At 32.6% G+C, this 20723-nt stretch overlaps 1 protein-coding gene across 1 annotated transcript; it reads right to left on the reverse strand.

The window, feature by feature from the left end:
• Positions 1-514: 514 nt before the first annotated feature.
• On the reverse strand, positions 515-18081 carry LOC107448213 (uncharacterized). The gene is made up of 4 exons (XM_071179227.1): positions 17871-18081; positions 13112-13147; positions 7101-7613; positions 515-3062 (listed from the first exon to the last, which is right to left on the reverse strand). The coding sequence occupies exons 1-4, from the start codon at positions 18034-18036 to the stop codon at positions 2524-2526; spliced, it is 1254 nt and encodes a 417-aa protein (XP_071035328.1). The 5' UTR covers positions 18037-18081; the 3' UTR covers positions 515-2523.
• Between the last annotated feature and the right edge of the window lie 2642 nt (positions 18082-20723).

Genomic DNA, 20723 nt, shown 5'->3' on the forward strand with positions numbered 1-20723 from the left:
CAATTTCAACATCATGCTTATGCATAGCCTTTTCACCTGCATCCTAATGTTAACGACTTACTTCATATGCCCTCACCATTACGACGCCGAGTTTCGAGCTCGCTTTATATATATATATATGTATATTTTTTTTAAAATCAGACTTCGTTTTATTTTACTTTTTAATTTTTTTTTTATAACCGCCGTTGAACAGCCGACCCAATTTTATGGGTTTACGACTACTAATTTTCAACTCCGTAGCCTTGTAATTTTGAACCTAATCCAGAAGATAGGGGAACTCCTGGATCGCGTATTGGGAGAAATTTGCCTTCGTGGAGGGCTTTTTTGATGGAGCTAACCCGCATTTGCGTTGCATGGAGAGGAAGACCACGAAAACCTTCCACGGTTAGCCTGACGGCAAGGGGACTCTAACCCATGATCCGTCTACCACTAATGATATTTCACACCAGCACTGTGGTCAGTGCAAGCCGGATGCGGAATTCGTATCGATTGGGATTCGAACTNAGAAATTTGCCTTCGTGGAGGACTTTTTTTGATGGAGCTAGCCCGCTTTTGCGTTACATGGAGAGGAAGACCATGAAAACCTTCCACGGTTAGCCTGACGGCAAGGGGACTCTAACCCATGATCCGTCTACCACTAAGGGTATTTCACACCGGCACTGTGGTCAGTGCAAGCCGGATGCAGAATTCGTATCGACTGGGATTCGAACCCGGTTTGCCTCATTGGAAGGTGAACGCTCTATCCCTTGAGCCATTGCGGCTCTTCGTTTTATTTTATCGTCATTAACCATATGTATAGCCCACTTTGTTAATTTTTTCAACATTTTTGATTTTTGTTTAATTTTTATTACATCCTTATCGCCGACTTTTACTATGTATATAGTTCGTTGTTTGTTTATTTATATGTGCTCAGATTTTTACTCATACCTTAACTGCTTTATTTTCTCATTATTATCCTCGGCCCTCTGGATGCGCATACTTACGACTATCGTGGAGTGGTCAATTGACCTCTACGATCACGCTTGTGCACTCTCCTCCTTATTCCTTTTTTCTTCTCTCTCACATATCTTCATTTAAATTAGGCATTCAAAATTTCGCCAATCATCACCCATCGTCTCTTTTTTCCGACGAATCGATTTATTGCCGACTTCGGCGGCTGACACAGAGCTCATGCAATCTTCGTGAATCTATTATAAATATTGCAATCCTGTAGAACAATTTTAAAATTGCTGGTATAAAAATTACAAAGAAGTTATTTATTAATTTTCCCTACCATTTTGATCAATCCAAATTTTGCTTGTCGAATTTTGCTGGAAGTTTCAAACATTATCTCTCAAAGAGAGCTAAGAGTTAAAATACTTGCTGTCAAACGAAAGATTGCTTACAAAGAGTTCGCATAGAAGTGCATCCATATCTTTGTTCAATCCTTATCTGTTGATATGCAATACCAATGCGCGGCATGCCTACAAACCTCATAAACTAAAAATTTTAAGACAGGTTAATAATTCATAGCATTACGCCGAGTTATCATATCATGTTTTTTTTAAACTTAAGAAACTTTTAAAGCTGGTGTTCGCAGTTGCCATACAGGCTCCGCAAATGACCTGGCTTCGATTGACGAACATTCATAAGAATGCAGTTTTAGAAGAATGATTTTTCGGCATGTGGTGCCACTGCATTGCGTTTCTATTTGTATATTAATTCTTATAAGATTCTTGCTTGTGTCATGCTCCTCACTCACAAATAGATTACTCTGCGAAACAAAATTTTCTTTTGTTTTCTGTTGCATGAGATCATGGAACGGAGCATAGATCATTTCACGCCGTAGATTTCAAATCTGTAATCAGTTTCCCTCAACAGCTTTTACGTAATTTACTATATATTCCTAACCAGGATTTTTTTTAACAATTCCCTCTGGTTAATGGTAATTATTCCCATTTCTCTGCTACGTAGGGAATGGTAGGAAGAAGGGGATAATACATTTTAATTTATGATGCTTTACTTTAAGGTTATATGATTTTTCTCTTGAGTGTTATTTTCAAAATGGTAAACAAGTGAATATCTGTGAACCTATATGCTCTTTATAAACTTGTACATTGAGACAAAATGAACTAAACTAAAAATATTATTTTGAAACAAATCTGTACCTTTCAGAATGACACAAATTTCAGATTTGATATTCCCACTCCCGAATTAGGTAATAGAGTCAATCCTGAATTGGAAATTATGTGATTGCGTTTTAATTATTTATATCAATTAGGTGGTAATTTAAATAATAAAATTACCGCTAAACTGAAATATTAATGTAATTTCCTTTGTTTTATATTGTCACTTTTTACATCATTGTAGCATAAATAGTCGGATATTAAAAGGGTAATTTCCTTTGAAGCAATGTAACTAGCATACCCATTTTAATTTTACTTTCATCTTACGTGTATTTTACCTGACTGATTTATTCCCTCACCTATTTCTTTGCCTGATGAAAAATTGCTGATCTAAAATTATAGTTCATCAGGACACTGTTTAAAATGATGTTATGTTGCTGTTGCTTTTCGGTTTCCTTAAAGAGCTGCCGTAACTGTTAACCACACTTGGTTTGCGTTTTCGCTGACTAGTGTTCGGAGCGCACAGGTGTCCATTTGTGTGGAAGCAAGCCAACTCATCGTTACTTTTTCGAATAATTTTACTTCTTCTAATAGAACTCATTACGGAGTGGTCCATTTTGGAAGTAGTGCTGTGGTTGATAAAAGAGGTAGATTTCGACCGTGCTGCCTTCCTGGGTGTTCTAAGATGGAAGGCGCCGTAGATCAGAGGATTGAGCAGAGCGGTGGAGCTACCAAAGAAAAAAATGGCAGATTGCAAGTCTTGGCTGAGCTGCTCATCTGGATCCAGAAACATGAAAATGATCATCATGACGTAGTATGGTGTCCAACACACAACGAATGTGAGAACGATGACGACTGTGATCATAAGAGATTTTACCTTTGCCTTCTGGAGTATTTTGTGACGAGCGTCGCCTGAAGCAGTGCGTGACACACGTTCAGAGAACATGTTTTGGCGGCCTGAAATACAAAATGATAAATTAGTGCCTCATATTTACCCACATTCGGATGTGCCTGGTCAAGTACTGTTTGTCTAAGATAGGTACTCTGCCAGACATTCGTCTGGAGCTGTGGCGGTGACTATGGTAACGAGGTATGATTATTTTAATTAGGGGTGCGGGGTCCCTCTGTAGGACTGGTTTCGGCGAGAGAAAAGGAGACCTCTTCATCTAAGCTACCCTCCCTAAAATGCCCTCTTCTTGTTTTCATAGCACCAGACTGCCGAAGACTTAGTGGCAGTCACAGTACCTATCTTAGACAAACAGTATTCATATCTGCCAAGAAATACAGAGTAATTCATAATTTTCTCCTATATTAAATCAAGAACTATTGTAAGAAAGTTAAATGAATTCAGCAAAAACAAACTGCATACTGAATTCCGAAACAGTCCCAGGTTCATTTATAGCCTTTACAGTAGTTATTCGTATTAACCCCTTTACCACATGGCATATATCTATGTGATAGTCTAGTTCCTGGCAGAATTTACTCAATATTGTACAATCGTGTATATCTATGTGTATTAGCAGTATGTGTTATTTAACACACCTCTACTAAAACTCATGGCAAAAGGGGGTTTAGAAAGTACCCTTACAAAAATGTAAGGATTTTTGAGGTTTATTTGAAGTTGTTTTGATGTGTTAAGGTTGGTTTGAGGTTTATTTGAAGTTGACTTCAAAAACAACGTTACGAAATCAACATCCTTCAGGACACATTCATCAGGACCTTTCTCTTCAGGACACATTCCTTTTTACGATGGTAAAAGTGATGTTTCAAAATACAGAATAATTATCCTGAGATAAAAAATAAAATTATTCTATATAATGTATCTATATCTCTAAAAAATAAAAATGCTATGGAAAATGAGATTGAGATAAAAGAAAGAAAGCAGAAAGCAAACTTACCGACATGGAGAAAAAGTTAAAAAGTTTAAATTAACCAAAATTCGCTACGAAGAAAATAATATAAAACAGTGCTTATAGTTTAAGTCATATAAAATAATCTTTAAAAATATTTTTGGTCGAAAAAATATGAAGCAAATTGCATTTCAGTGCTGCCATCTATGAAGTAAACACTTTGATAAAAATATTTTTTGAAATTTCTGTAACAAAACGTTTAATAGGAAGAAACATTAATAAAATAATATTAAAATTGGCTAAAAAATTAAAAAAAACCCTTCAGATAGGTAATCGTCGTCGAGTTTAAATCACAGACGCAAACTAGGAATAAACCATTTTATTGGTTTTCCTTCTCTCATTAGGTAACCGTTTATAAGTCAGAGCCTGCATACATGGATAAAAACTTTAGAAGACTTTATCCTTCATTCATACATTCTTCCATAACAGTAAAGTCTACAAGTATTACTTGTATTCATGAGGGGTGGCTGTTCGTAAGTCAGAGCCCATTCCATATTTATAGAAATAAACTTATATTGTAGTACTAGTTAGGCAACAATTTATTTAGAAGTTTACTTAAGGAATTAATTATTGCAGTATAGAGCGTCATGCAGCCAAACTATTCCGTCCATTTGGCTTTAGGAATTGCTTATAATAGTTAGTTACTACTTTAAAAATGAAACAAAACTAATATTCTAAAATCAGAAGGAAGAGATACTAAGTAACACACACACGCACGCACGCTCGCACGCACGCACACACAAATTTTTTTTTCACTGTACCATTTCACAGGTTTGCCAACTATTACGTTTTATAATTATTATAATTTGTAATTACGCTATATTAATAATAATAACTAAAGAAATAGCATATTTAAATATTTACTAATTATTCTCAAAGTAAATTTGTACTCTGACAATTGAAAAATTCGTGTCCATGAGTTTAGTGTGAGGCAATAATATGTTTTGTGGCCAAAATTCACAAATGCACATAAAAAAAAATAATAATAAGAGAGAGAAAAGTTTCTCTCTCTCCCTTGTTTTCAATTTTCTACAAAATAAAGTAGCAAAATGTAGCAAAAATACATATTATAAATCTTAAATTTTCTTGGTACTTTTTTTTAAATCCGCTAAAACATAAAGAAGCTATTTACTTAACTTAATCAAATATTTACTATATTTCTCTTTACATTTTTTATTCTTTGCATGGATTTTTACTATCTCAAAATGAAACTTTTGTAAAGTCACTAAAAAAACTTTCAAGTTTTCTTGATTCGATATGCTGCTAATTTTGAAAACAGTTGCTACCTTTTTAACTCATGGCTATGCAACGGTGTTTTATAAAAGTAACGTGTGGCAGTGAAAATGGAAAAATCGAAGTAGTCTTGTTTGTTGCACAGTCTTGTCAAATTTGAATACTGATTAAAACAAATGAATCACAAAACTAACATAAAAGAGTCACATGTGAGGAAGGAGAAATGCACTAAAAAGGCACTGGAAAAGAAGAACTGGTTAGTAAAGTTCTGATAAAAATCATAACATTAGCTATGTAAATTTAAAGACTGATTCGATGTGATCTAACATTTTCGAAATAAAAAAAATTGCAAAAGTTAGAAAGTACTTATATTTTAAAAAATAATTTGTCGAAAAAATATTATTTGTACAATATGAGATCCGTAGGTAGAGAGAGAAATCAAAATCGATGCCTACATGGAACAGAATAGCTAGGGTTCGTAAAGGGCTGTAGAGATATAGAAGGAGAAGAAATCCCTAAACAATAAGTGTACTTATCGATATTAAAATTTTTTTTAGAGCTGCTGAAGAGTGAGTCTGTCAAATAGCATGAAGTGAGAACAGTTCCTATGCGTAAACTTTAAATTAATCCTTATGCATTTACTAAATTTTTGAAAAATAAACCTAATATCTTTCAAATACTAACATTTCTTTCAATGTTTAATTAAATTAAATTTTGATGCATCATCCTGAATTTTACAAGCAGTTAAATCCATATAATTATTAACAAGGTAATATTTCCTGGTGGTTCCTTTTGGTGTTTTTTTCTTCCTCTTTTTTTTAAAAATTTTTACATTTTTTTTGTTTCTTCCAACCAACAAATGAGGGACCCCATACACAATTATTTAACAAAAAACTGCATTGACTTAGATGTTAACACGCCGTATCCTCCTTCCATGTGGGCAGCTGACTCTTCTGATCTGTGGCGAACAACTAATTCTTGTGAGAGTTTTCACAGCAGGTTCAGTTCATTTTTGGAGCAACAAACCCTAACATCTTTCTTTTTGTCAAAAATCTTAATTTAATACAAAGTGATACCTACATTAGAATAAACACTGCCGAGGCTAGTGAACCTCGAAAAATAACAAAAAAAGAACTATTTATTTATGAAAAAATTGCCGAGTTTAAAAACGGAAAAATAAGATATTTTGCCTTTTTAAATGTAGTGTCATATAAAACAATTTAAAGAAAAATTTGAACAAAAATAGTTAAAATATATTAAAGTCAAAAAATAAGGTTCCATTGGTTCTACTTGAGTTGAAGCATTTGCTTTGAAAACAAAAAAGATAAAGTTTACACAATTTTTTAATACCATTCTGTATTTTGTAATTTTTTATATTTTTTAAAATATTATTTATTCGTCTTTTTTTTTCTCTAAAAAGTAAGAATAGTTATATAAAAAGAACAACTTTGTCAAAATACGCAGGAATACAAATATGTAGACATGTTTGTTTTTACATTTTTAGTAGTATTTGTATATATTCTCGTATAAATATTTTTGTTTTTACATGTCTGTATTTATTTTGTATACATTTTTGTAATCTCTTATTATCTCTCTTTTTTTCTTAATAAATGTTATTTGGATATTATTTAGTATTCATTTTCAAAATTATCAAAGCACTATAGTCATTAGTTTTCAGAATCAGAATTTTCATCAAAAATACTTAACTGTTATTAAATACAGTTATTAAATAACTTATTAAATAACTGTTATTAAATACAACCAGCGGGTGACCGAGCTCCACTCGGAGAAAACAGGTATCGAAGCTAACTCGAAGATTTAAATTTTCAATTGTGATTTATCAAAACAATACATGCCATAAGAAAATTTGTGAAACCATTGGTGAAAAGATAACCGGTTAAAGTGCACCATTGTAAACTATCTAAACAAAGTNGGTGTCCATTTGTGTGGAAGCAAGCCAACTCATCGTTACTTTTTCGAATAATTTTACTTCTTCTAATAGAACTCATTACGGAGTGGTCCATTTTGGAAGTAGTGCTGTGGTTGATAAAAGAGGTAGATTTCGACCGTGCTGCCTTCCTGGGTGTTCTAAGATGGAAGGCGCCGTAGATCAGAGGATTGAGCAGAGCGGTGGAGCTACCAAAGAAAAAAATGGCAGATTGCAAGTCTTGGCTGAGCTGCTCATCTGGATCCAGAAACATGAAAATGATCATCATGACGTAGTATGGCGTCCAACACACAACGAATGTGAGAACGATGACGACTGTGATCATAAGAGATTTTACTTTTGCCTTCTGGAGTATTTTGTGACGAGCGTCGCCTGAAGCAGTGCGTGACACACGTTCAGAGAACATGTTTTGGCGGCCTGAAATACAAAATGATAAATTAGTGTCTCATATTTACCCACATTCGGATGTGCCTGGTCAAGTACTGTTTTTCTAAGATAGGTACTCTGCCAGACATTCATCTGGAGCTGACTATGGTAACGGGGTATGATTATTTTAAGTAGGGGTGCGAGGTTCCTCTTTAGGACTGGTTTCGGCGAGAGAAAGGAGACCTCTTCATCTAAGCTACCCTCCCTAAAATGCCCTCTTCTTGTTTCCATAGCACCAGACTGCCGCACACTTAGTGGCTGTCATAGTACCTATCTTAGACAAACAGTATTCATATCTGCCAAGAAATACAGAGTCATTCATAATTTTCTCCCATATTAAATCAAGACTATTGTAAGAAAGTTTGATGAATTCATCAAAATCAAACTACGTACTGAACTCCGAAACAGTTTCAGGTTCATTTATAGCCTTTACAGTATTTATTCGTATTAACCCTTTGTCACATGGCATATATCTATGCAATAGTCTAGTTCCTGCCGGAATTTATTCAATATTGTATAATCATGTATATCTATGTGTATTAGCAGTGTGTGTTATTTAGAACACCTCTACTAAAACGCATGGCAAAGGGGAGGTTTAGAAAGTACCCTTACAAAAATATAAGGATTTTTTAGGTTTATTTGAAGTTGTTTTGAGGTGTTAAGGTTAGTTTGACGTTTATTTGAAGTTGACTTCAAAAACAACGTTACAAAATCAGCATCCTTCAGGACACATTCATCAGGACCTTTCTCTTCAGGGCACATTCCTTTTTACGATGGTAAAAGTGATGTTTCAAAATACAGAATAAATATCCTAAGATAAAAATAAAATTATTCCATATAATGTATCTATGTCTCTAAAAAATAAAAATGCAATGGAAAATGAGTTTGAGATAAAAGAAAGAAAGCAGAAATCATCCGACATGGTGAAAAAAGTTAAAAGGTTTAAGTTAACAGAAATTCGCTAATATAAAACAGTGCTTATAGTTTAAATCATATAAAATAATTTTTAAAAATATTTTTGGTCAAAAAAATATGAAGCAAATTGCGTTTCAGTGCTGCCATCTATGAAGTAAACACTTTAGTAAAAATATTTCTTGAAATTTCTGTAACAAAACGTTTAAAAGGAAGAAAAATTAATAGATAAAATATAAAATTAGTTAAAAAATTAAAATTAAATGGAATTTTTTTTTTCAGATAGGTAATCGTCGTAGAGTTTAAATCACAGACGCAAACTAAGAATAAACCATTTTATTGGTTTTCCTTCTCTCATTAGGTGACCGTTTATAAGTCAGAGCGACAACAAGTTGAAGCGGCAACTTTTCTATCGAAGTTTTACTTTATATTATTTTATAACCATCGTTGAACATCAGACCCAGTTTTTGGGTTTACGATAATTTGCATTCCTGTTACGATATTGTAAAACATTTTGGTGTATAATTGACACCATTTTTGGTGTTGAAGTAAACTAAATACATTTCAGTTTTAAATACAGAACTGTAGCTATCGGACAAACGATTATATAAAATCGACAAAATAACGATTGTTAGAAGAAATTAGTGGCAAAAAATGTATTTGTTTCTTAAATGAAATGTTTTTGTAATGAAGCCATGAATTGATTCTTATCTACATGAAAATATGTGTTGTCAGTAAATAAACAAACAAACAAATGAATAAATAAATAAATAAAACTATAACAGAGAAAAAGTAAATAAAAAAAATGTGGCTAAATGCACTATAAAAAATTTATTATACCTTAACACCAAAAATGGTTAGTTAATTATACCCAGAATTTTTTTTTCCACCAGTGTAGTTTGCCAACTACACTGGTGGACAAATTTAAGAGATGGAAAGCATTTTCGCACATTCATTAGCACATGTAAGACACTCTCACATGTGAACTCCATGTGTTTGACAATGGTTCCGTGACTGCACAGAGGTACAGGCAGGAGGTCCTAGAGCCCTATGTGTGTCTTTTCAGGGGCGCTGTTGGCCCTGAGTTCACTTTTATGGACGACAATGCGCGACCACATAGGACTCTCATGGTTGATGAGTATCTGGAAAGCGAGGATATTCAACGAATGGATTGGCCAGCCAAATCTCCTGATCTGAATCCTATTGAACATGCTTGGGATGCTCTTGGGAGAGCTATTGCGATGCGCCAACCTTCCCCCAGAATCATTCTGGAGTTAAAAATTTAAATTCCTGGTGGAAGAATGGGAGGGTCTTCCACAAGTCCTCCTTAACTCCCTTATTAACGGCAAGCATACTCGCTGTGCATGCTGTCTGTCTGCCAGGGGTGACCATACGCCATACTAGAGGCAACACACACTGTACAAGCCTCACTTTTATTGTCATCTTTTATCCTTAAATTCGGAGTACATTGGATTTATTGGCTATAGGTCTTGCCAGTGAATGGTACTTTTGTTTTGCATACTTTATTATCATGGAATAAGCTATATCCCTACCAAATTTCATTTATTTAAAATCAGTATTTTTTGAGATATTTGGGAAAATTTCTTCCATCTCTTAATTTTGTCCACCAGTGTACTACGCTTTTCATAAAATATTTCATAGAGTGGTAGACATTTAAAAACCAGAGTTTTTGTTAATTTTGCAAATATTTAAAAAGCTTCACCACGAAAGAGCTGGAACAAAGTGGAGTTGCAAATAAACTTAAAAGTTACTTATATTTCGTGGTGTCGAAAATAAGTTTAAATGAATAAAAATTAATACATTACATGGGTGAAAGCGAGACGGGAAAGGAGAATAGCTAGTAGCAAAACTATTTCAGCTTAAACTTGTTTTCGGAAGGAGTAACTCTATTCTCTTTTTCAAACTATTTAACAACATCTACTTTTTCTCATCATCATCATCGAAATCTATCTCCGCGCCTGAGGCTGATAGCTGCCCTTTTCCCATCCATCTTGAAATTTTAACTTTAAGGCGGATCTTTCTGGTTATTGGAATGCAAATTTGAGTGAAAAGAAAATTAAATTAGTTGTATTTTAGATAAAGTTGCATCTCCAAAAATAAGCTGCTATTGGCTCAAAGTTTATGTCTTCTCTCAATTTCTTAAAATTAAAAATTTCATTAACGCATGCGGCGTCACACTCTCGTAAAAAAGTCCCTTTGCAAAAAATTCTCCGTAGCTACAGAAGTGTAATGTTTCTCGAAAAAAAAAATGCTAGAATGAAATGCCTTTCTTACCAGTTTTTTTTTCTTTTCAGTCTTCGTTTATACAGGCTTTTAGCTCTGATACATTACAACATAAACTTAGCTACCACTAGTATAAATTTTCACAAAACGCCTGGAAAGTTGGCAGCCCTGACTTTACCGTCAAAATTTTCAATATGGATAGGTTAATGGTCGCATGCTCCTAGATAAATGATGATCATCATCATCATCAAAATATATCTGGGCGCCTGGGGCCGTTAGCGGCCTTTTTCCCATTCGTCTTGTATTTAATCTTTAAGGTGGTTCTTTCTGGTAATTGGAATGCAATTGGAATAAAAGGAAATTAAATATTTTGTATTTTAGTCAAAATTACGTCACTACAAAAATGTGCTGCCATCGGCCTGAGGTTTATGTCTTCTCTTAAGTTTTCAAAAGTAAAAATTTCATTGAATCCTGCGGTGTCACAATATATGGTCTTTTCAAAACATCTGAAATTTAGCTTTGCAATATGATGATCTAAAAAATCTATGTTGAGGTCGCAATGTATGTTTTTATTGCGTATAAACTATCTTGCTTTTGTTATTTTCCTGAGGATTTTATTCTGGCATATTTTGAGTTTTTTAAGGAGTGATGTGGAGATGTTGCACCAAGCTGGAGATGCATAAGTTAGGATGGGACGGATCATCGAGATGTAAAGTAAACGTTTAAGTCTGAGTTCCATTTTAGGGTTCTGAAGAAGGCTTTGTAATCTGTGGCAGGCTGCTTGTGCTTTGTTGTGATCTTTCCAATTAAATTTGCTGTTTATGACCAGACCAAGATATTTCGCACTTATGACTATGGGTATAGTTTCGTTAAAGAGAACAACTTGATTTTTTGGGAGGATAGTTTTTCTTTTATGTTGAATGATTAGTAGTTTCGATTTTTGGCCGTTGACTTTAAACTTCCAGTCTAGACACCAGGTTTCTATTTCCGTAAGTTTTCTTGGAGTTTCCGTTGGGCAATGTTGGGATTTTTGGACTTCACGACAATTCCTCTGTCATCTGCGAAAAGTGCTGTGATGCTATTAAAGTCTTGTCTGTCGATGGTCCCAGATAAATGATAATAATGTTGATAGTAATATATTTGAAATTTTATTTCCAAAGTGGGAGCTAATATTAAAAAAAAATCTCAACTTCTGTGCATCAAAATTAACAACTATAAATTTTTTTTCTAAGTGGTACACGATTTGTAGGGTGTGTCAAAAATTCTATTAATTTTCTGTCGGTTTCTACCAAAATTTAAAATTTTATAGAAAAGTAGCAATCTATTTCCTTTATTTATTACTAGCCACCTAAGGCGGCCAGCTGTCCGCCACGCTAAAGGTTTTCACAAATAAAGTTTTTTAAAACATAGGAGGAAATCCTAAGATTAGTGGACAATTAAAGTGTTCCTGTCCTGCAATTTTGTCTTAAATTCCTATTTTATATATTATATAGCTACAACGCCTAAGAAAAAAAAACTAAAATGCTAAATACATGAAAAGAACACGAAAACAAATTAATTTTTTATGGTATCAATTTCTATTTCTATATAATTTTTTATGGTATCAACTTCTATTTCTATATCGCTACAAAAATTATCGTCTTGGCTTAAGAAAACAAATAGAGCGTGGAAAGAAGAAGAAAAACTTATTATAACAATTATGAACAGGGACAAATATATCAAAGCGAAGCGTTCTATTTACGTATCGAATATGTTGCCACATTTTTAATACAAAAGTTAAACTTTTCTTCACTTTGATAAATGTAAACTAAGGCGAACCTTACAACTAAATTATAAATTCCTTCGTATATTATTGGTTTAAGTTGTTGAAAATTAATAATTTCAGTTGTAAGGTTCGCATTAGCATACATTTATAAGAGTGGAGAAAAGTATATGCCTTTTTTAATAGTTTTTTGAATATGGCTCTTTGAAGACGAAAAAGCAAAAATTTTCTTACAAAATGACTGATAACTAAAAGAATAATTCAAATTTTTGAAAAAGAAAAAAAAAATACTTCTTCATTATGTCAAAACACAATTATGTGCCGAGTTTCGTGCCTGGGCGAGGCTTCTGGGGCGATATATTGTGATTACAGACAGACAGACAGACAAACAGACACACACACAGCCGCGTTTATTATTATGTATAGATAATAAATCTTCAATCTAATAACATAAATTAAAGTAAATAATAACGTGTATGAAGTAATGTATGAATCTGTTTATCAATATATAAGGGTATTTATCATTGTGACACAAACTATAAACACAATACCACATTTTTGCAATACTTACTCACAAAAGGTGGTGCATGCTGAAACTTACCAGAATCTGAAAATTAAAGAAGTTTTTAAAAAATGTGTGAAAAAGTGTTTTGAATTTATTTTATTTAAATAATTTGTTTTAATCCTTTGGTCCAGGTTTGGAATTTTAATGCACTCAAAATATTAATTAATTAAAAAAATACTTTAACTCTTATAAAATTTGTACTTTGCTTACAATAATCTATATTCAAAGTACTATATTATTAGACTATATAATCTATCGTGATATATAATCAAGCTACTATATAGTACTATATAAGAAAACTACTATTTACGCAAAGTTTTGCTTTCTATTTTTTGCTCTTTTTCTTGAAAAAAATATTTTTATAAGCTTTTGCTTTGTTCAAAAGGTACCTGTAACCTTCCAGTAATACAATCCAGTAAGGAAGTGATAGGTTGAAAAAGAACATTTTTTAAAATTTATTTAAAATTAAAAATAACAATGGTGTCCACCTTCGCATTCTCTTTATTATGCTTGATTGTCTCTATCGGCCTCGCTTTTGTGGTTTCTAATTAATTAATTTTAAACCATTGATTTTAAACAATATGAAATAAATTAAGTTATTTTTGTGAAATTATTTGTAATGTTAATTAACTGTCTCTTACAAATTAACCATATAATCGAAAAATAAGTTTAAAGCTTGATCTTTGAATGTTGCATATTAGATATTATTAACCTTGATGATTATGTGAGTGTAAATAATTGAATAGATTAAAATCCCTCATTTAAAAACTTTTCCACTCTCCACTGTATTTAAACTGGTTGAGAAATAACAACTAAGGTCAGCTCAATTCGATTTATTTTGCCAGCATATAATCCTTTACAACCAGATTTAATTTGAAAATACTTATTTCTTTCGCATAGAAGCGCACAAAAAGTAAAAAGCGTTTAAAGTTATTTCATTATGAAGATTAACCCTTTCCGGTGCAATGTAGCCAATCTGGAAGCACTAATTCAACAAATGTCACAAACCGCTGGAGATGTAAAATTAATTGCTTTTAAGCGTTCACGAATTTTGAAGAAGCACTATTCTATAAACAAAAAAGAGTTACAGATGGCCGCTTCACTTAGACTGTACTGCCAAAGATCCCACTTGCTCCTATCCTACCTGACTAAAATTGTACAATCGAAATTTGCTGTTACAGAAAGGGTTAATTCAAGAAAAAAGAGATGACCCATGCCCATTAGAATATTTTAATAATATAAAAATCTATTTTTATGTTTGTGATGAACTTTATGAATATTGAAAAAGCTAAAAGAAAAAAAAACATGCTTTATGGTACATATTTATATATTAACCACTTTTTACCCGTTTGGTTGATACCTAACAGCACAGTTATTATTAAATTTTATATATTATCCTTAATTCAAAATATTTGCAATTCATTAATTTATTTTAAGTGCAAATCCAAAGGTTTTTTTTAAGGTATAAAAAGTCAGTTTTTCTTATATATAAACAAATTTACTGCACAGTAAGTGAAAAAAAAAGTAATTTTATAAGGAAATCTTGATAAAAAAATTATTTAAATGATTGTAAAATTTTGAAAAACAAACACTCTGGTATATTAATTAATTGTTCATTTAAAAAACAATGCAAGAAAATTTGATTTGAACAATGACTCATTTTTTAAAAAATTAAAACCTATTTCTTGCTTAATTGAGTAATTTATGAGCGTTTAAGAACCCTGAAGATGGGACTAACTCATTACACAAACATACGATGAGCCTCAATAAATGCTGTAATTGCTTTTCTGAAACATACATTCTTCCCTTGGGGGGTATTTAGGAATGAATTTTCACTCAAGTGACGATTCTGATGGATTATTATCGGGAATTGTTCCATGGAGCAGCAAGTGGACAAATTACTCATGTAAGTTTTAATAGTTTTGAGGTTTATGCACAAATCATGGTTGCTACGGTCTGAAAAGCATCTGAAAGTGGAGACAAGAATTTCAAGAGAATGTTCGAAATTCTTTAGATTCACATCTGTCAACGACTTTTTTTTTTTTTTTTAAGAGGATTTTCTTAAGTGATAAGAAAATGAACACTATATTAAACTTTTAGGCAGGCAGAATTTATTCTTTTTATTTTTCCAGAGTAAGATTAATCGATGTGTTTTAGTATAGGTACGATTGATATGAGTATAAATACACATGCAAGTTTTTCTAAAAATCATAAATATGCATGTATTTCAATTGTATGAAGTGAAGGTCAAACTCCTTTTAACACGTTGAATGACACGCTAATTTTACATAGCTTACCCGGCTGACCAAACTGCAAACAACTACAAATTAAATTTGCAAATATTAGACAGATTTTGCTAGTTTTTTAAAAGGTTTAGCATGCAATCCGCATACCTGCCAACTTTTACACATTTGGCGTAAAATTATATTTCTATATTTAAAATGGTAGCAAAATGTATACTTTCTATATGTTTCTTGCATTTATAAACTTAATTTAAAATATTTTTAATCCACCACTATTTTTAAAAAAATTAAGCATACATATACATATGTAATACTAACTTTGTAGTCTGCTTAAGTATGCTCGAAATACAAAAAACTTTTTGGCCTGAAATTGTAATTTAAATTTCATTTTACTACCACTGGGGAAAATCATCCCTGAAAGGATTAGAAGTTGGCAGGTATGCATACGTGATAAAAAGTGGTGAATTATATAAGCCTACGAATTGTTTAGAAATAGTGGTGGATAAAAATCTACTAAATTGAATTTATTAAACCAAGAATCACAATTAATAAACTACCACTTGAAAATATTTATTCGCTGTCCGGAGCAAGTTGGCATCTCTGTGTATATAAATAAAACTATTTTTGTATGTTCTATATTGCATTAATTTCTTCAAACCATTTTAGTAACGATAATAATATAAAAAAAATTGAAAATTTACTCGAATTCTGTGTTTCTGATAATCTTGGCTTCGCCGGTTGCTGTTGACCCCCATGGCATTCAACGTGTTAACGCTGTTTTTCGAAGCTCTGTCGCCAAGGAAAATTAAAAAAGTCATAGTTTAAGTGCATTACACTTGAAGCAATGCGATGATTTTAAACTATATATATATAATCTTGCCGTGAAGAATAATCTGGGCTTTGGAACAGGAAAATAACTTAAATATTTTAAAAGATTATTAAATATTTAAAGTTATTAACTTTTTTTAAAAAAAATTCCAATTTGACTGCATTTTTCCCCTAGAAAAAAATTATCAAAATTACTGCCGTATTCTCGGTTTTTGCAAATTTTTAGGAGCCCAGGTACTGCAGCATTGGAGTAAGTTTTTAAACATTCAAAACTTAGATCACAAACGCTTTTCATTTTCACAAAACTGAGGCTTTTCTCCATATTGACGTTTTGCGCCATTTTCAAAATAAGCGTAGTCAGCGCTGACTTTAGATAGGCTAAACTTGACCTGACAGTTATGAGTAACAGTTGCAAACTCACAGTGTGTATAAAAATAGCGTATTATTCACAAAAAAGCATCATTTCGTATTACGACGGAGCCTTCGAAAAACCACCTTAACCCATCAATGCCCGGTCACAAAAAGTAGTCTTTAAATATAACTTTAATTTTATTATGATGTGGCAGCTATAATGAAAATGTCAATGAATAAAATCAAATCATTATTTACATTTGCCAATTGTAGACTTATCAAAGCACTTAAGAAAAAAAATTACACAGTGATCGTATGCACCTGAGAAAACTTAAAAAGTGCCGTCACTTCTTTCATAAGAAAGCTGAGCATTTCGTAGGATTAGCCTTCACTTTAGAAATAAAAATAAAAATTAATATGTCTTATATCTATGTACATTTATTTAGAATTATTTCTTTCTTCTACCAGCTTTAAATGTAAAAGATTAAAATTTTTATTTCCTTTCAATATTACTAACACTATTTTAAATTTTTGCACCTGCTTATGAAAATTGGTAACGCACTGCAACAGACTGATCACAGACAAGAAAAATCTAAAAAACTTATAATAAATTTTACAAAAAGTTGCGGGAAATTTTGTTGTTGTTGTTTTCAATGATACTTCGACAAGCTAAGTTCCCCAGCCATTAGTTCTGAGAATTAAGTCAGAAAGGAGAGCCTTTCTTTTGAAATGATAGCACGCTAGGGTAAAAGTGTGACTTAGCTAACCCACGGATAGTTAGCAGCACTATTGTTCGTTCATCAGGAGTTGGCACTTGGCTCCACCTCCTCGGTCGAAGAGTTCATTTAAGGACGGGGAGTATAGAGAGAAACGTCCCCATTCTTAAAATTGAGACAACTCTTACTGCTTGCCAAACGCAAACAGTGGATTCTTTTTCAGTCACTTACTTCTCCTTATCATCTGCTATTATATCGTTCGTTACTCTAACTAATAAAATATATTGCAGCAAAATGTCTCAAAAAGGACATACAATTCACTCAAAAGAAAGAAATGTCATTAAATTTATGAAATATTTAATGATAAAAAATGCACATAAAAATTGCAAAATAAATATTTTTGACATACAATCGCCAACTAGCAACCTTGTTCAGGATTGTTCACATCCTTCTCCCAAAAATAGCGAAATAGTATCGTCGGATACCACGTGATGATGGCGGAGCCAAGTGCCAGCTCCTGGTAAACGAACTATACTCACTCGCGAGGTCATTTCTACAATTTTAGACACAGATCTGAAGAAGAAATTTTTCTCGAAATACCTGCAATACAGAAAAATGAATGCTTACTTGCAATTGTGATAAACGTTGTTATGTATGTAGCGACAAGGATTAAAAGAGGAAGCAAAAACATGAGGACAAGTGTGAGGGTCGTGTAGATTTGTTCCTGCCACAGAGCTGTGTAGAATGCATACGTTACGCACTGGAAGAACTCTTCGACGAATGGACCTTTCATCACGCTGAAGATGAATAACTGAAAAGAGAAAACATTGTCATTGACCTTAAGATTTTGTTGTGGAAACATAATATTTACTTGTGAATTAAAAAGTACTTTATGATAAAGATACGAGGCGCATCCAGAAAGTAAGTTTTCCGAATTTAAAAAAAATAACTCACACTTTCAGGAACTTATTTACTGGTAAACAAGTACAGCAATGCTTCAGCTATTTTTCAACATAGTCACCACTACAATTGAGACAGTTGTCGTATCGTGGGATCAACTTTTTATCATTCTGTCGAAGAACTCTGCCGCCTGTGAATGGAACCAGAGTCTTCAGCTCTTCGTCGTTCTCAAAACGCTCATAGGAGGACAGTAATTTCTTGAGGTTCAAGAGAAAGTAAAAATCACAGGGAGCCAGATCAGGGCTGTAAGGTGTATCTTCAAACAACTCCCAGCCAAATTCCGTCAAAACAACTGCTGTGCGTCGTGACGTATGTGAACGAGCATTGTCATAGAGGAGCACAACACCTACAGTAACGCCTCTTGTTTTGAATGGCACGTCACAATTTCCGCAGTGTTTCACAGTAACGGTAGACGTCTGTCACACGCTGGTTCCATTCACAAGCGGCAAAGTTCTGCGTCAGAGGGATACAAAAGTTGGTTCCACTATACGACAGGTGCCTCAATTCTGGTGGTGGCTATGTTGAAAAACAGCTGAAACATTGCTGTACTTGTTGCCAGTAAATATGTTCCTGAAAGTGTGAGTTATTTTTTTTTAAAATTCGGGAAACTTACTTTCTGGATGCACCTCGTAGTTGGATATTTATGTTCAGACTAATATGATATTTTCTAGTTCCGATTATCCCTTTAGTTTTAAAATATCACAGTAACCTAATTTCAGATAAAAACGTAGACATTTATAATATCAATATATGCTTCTGCACTATAAATTTCAAAAATAGAACGATTGAGTTATTAGTCTTTACTCTTTTTTAAAGAAATATTTATATGAAAATTAACGGAACAAAGGAAAAACGACACAAATTTTGTCCCGTTTTTTATTAGAAAGTGCAAAGCAAAGGTATATACCGGGTTAACAATAACGTTCTTCCACTTTGTGAGATGTTTTCTTCTTGTAGTAGCAAAGTTTATGTTTTAATAATGTATGATTGTTTGTTTAGTAAATTTGATTTAAAGTTATTTCACACACCACTACACATGAAGGATTCAAAAATTCATATATAAAGCTACTATATTCTAGTTCATTCGGGGTGAGGCTTTCCAAATGTTGGCAAAATTTAAAAATTGTAAAATAGAGAGAGAGGGATTTGAACACAAAATCCCAGCTCCTTGTCCAGTATACAAGTCAGTCGGCCTGATATCGCAATTTATTGGAGAAAAAAAGTATTTTCACTATAATTCTTACTTGTACTTATTTTAGAATTCAATTGATTAATCAATTAAAGGTTTTAGATTAATCATCAAGGCTAAGAATTGATTGTTACAATAAATTCTTAGCCTTGGATATCCGGCTGATTATTTTGATCATGGTTAGGTCTTTTCTTACACCATAGAATTATCTTCTCTTGCGTCTTGAGATCATTGGTTTTCAATGTAGGATTCTTAGCAGCCCCATATTTTCATGCATACTTTTTCTATGGCTCGGCCATCCCATGAGTCATGATCTTCTGAAACAAATAAAGTTTTTTGTTGTTGTTTTTGTTTTGTTTAATTAGATGGACAAGGTCAATATTGTTTCTACTACCCCACTGTGAATTTCTTGTTTGAATCAGGTCAAACAATTTTCTTAAAATGTTTCTTGCAGATATTAATAAGCTTTTTTTCATCCCTCATCGTTTAGGTTTAGTTTCGTTACCATGGATAATACCATAAAGGTCATATCACACATAGCGAAAATTCATTCAATTCAACCTTCAACTCAACCTCAACTTCAACTCTGAAGACAACCCCGTCCGAAAACATAGGTGTGCTATACTTATCCGAGTTGGATCAACTGCTGTTCAACTCTTTCACGTCTCTTCGAAAGAGTTGAAGCAACTTCACAATTCAACCAATCAGGTGGCAGAAACCGCATGGGGTTATGGGATAGCACAAGTTAAAACAATATGGCGGCAAAGTTTAGGTAACGAAGCAGAGTATCTAATTTGTTATATATTAATTCAGGTGAGTTTTTAATTGAGTATTGATTTTAAAGTTATTTTATAAGAAGTATAAATCTGTTTCGATCCATTAAAGAAGTTTATGTAATAAATGTGTTATGTTTTTAACCGTGAATTAAAAGTATGATTTTCTACGCCAAATTCGCCAATCTGAAGTAAATTTTGCAAGTACGTAAAAGTAGTTTTGTTTTATATTTTGACATTACTTTAAATTATAAACAAATTTTATGAATTGCATTTAATCTTTTTTGTACGTAACTGTATATTTATTAGTATTCGCCGAATTCAAATATAGTTTTTTTTACAATTACTTTGCTCTTTCTATAGTTCCGATAAGATTATACCGGCAATTATTCTAGAGTTGGTACTGAATTCAGTGATTTTGAATATTTTTTTACAAAGGAAAAAATTGCGTTATAAAAAGTAAACTTACTCATACCTAAACAATATGCTGACAGAATTAATTTCTTTGTATTATTTTATTTTTAAACTGTATATTTGTCAGTATTCGCGGAATAAAAA

The sequence above is a fragment of the Parasteatoda tepidariorum genome, chromosome 3, assembly GCF_043381705.1.
Source record: "Parasteatoda tepidariorum isolate YZ-2023 chromosome 3, CAS_Ptep_4.0, whole genome shotgun sequence".
NCBI lineage: Eukaryota > Metazoa > Arthropoda > Arachnida > Araneae > Theridiidae > Parasteatoda > Parasteatoda tepidariorum.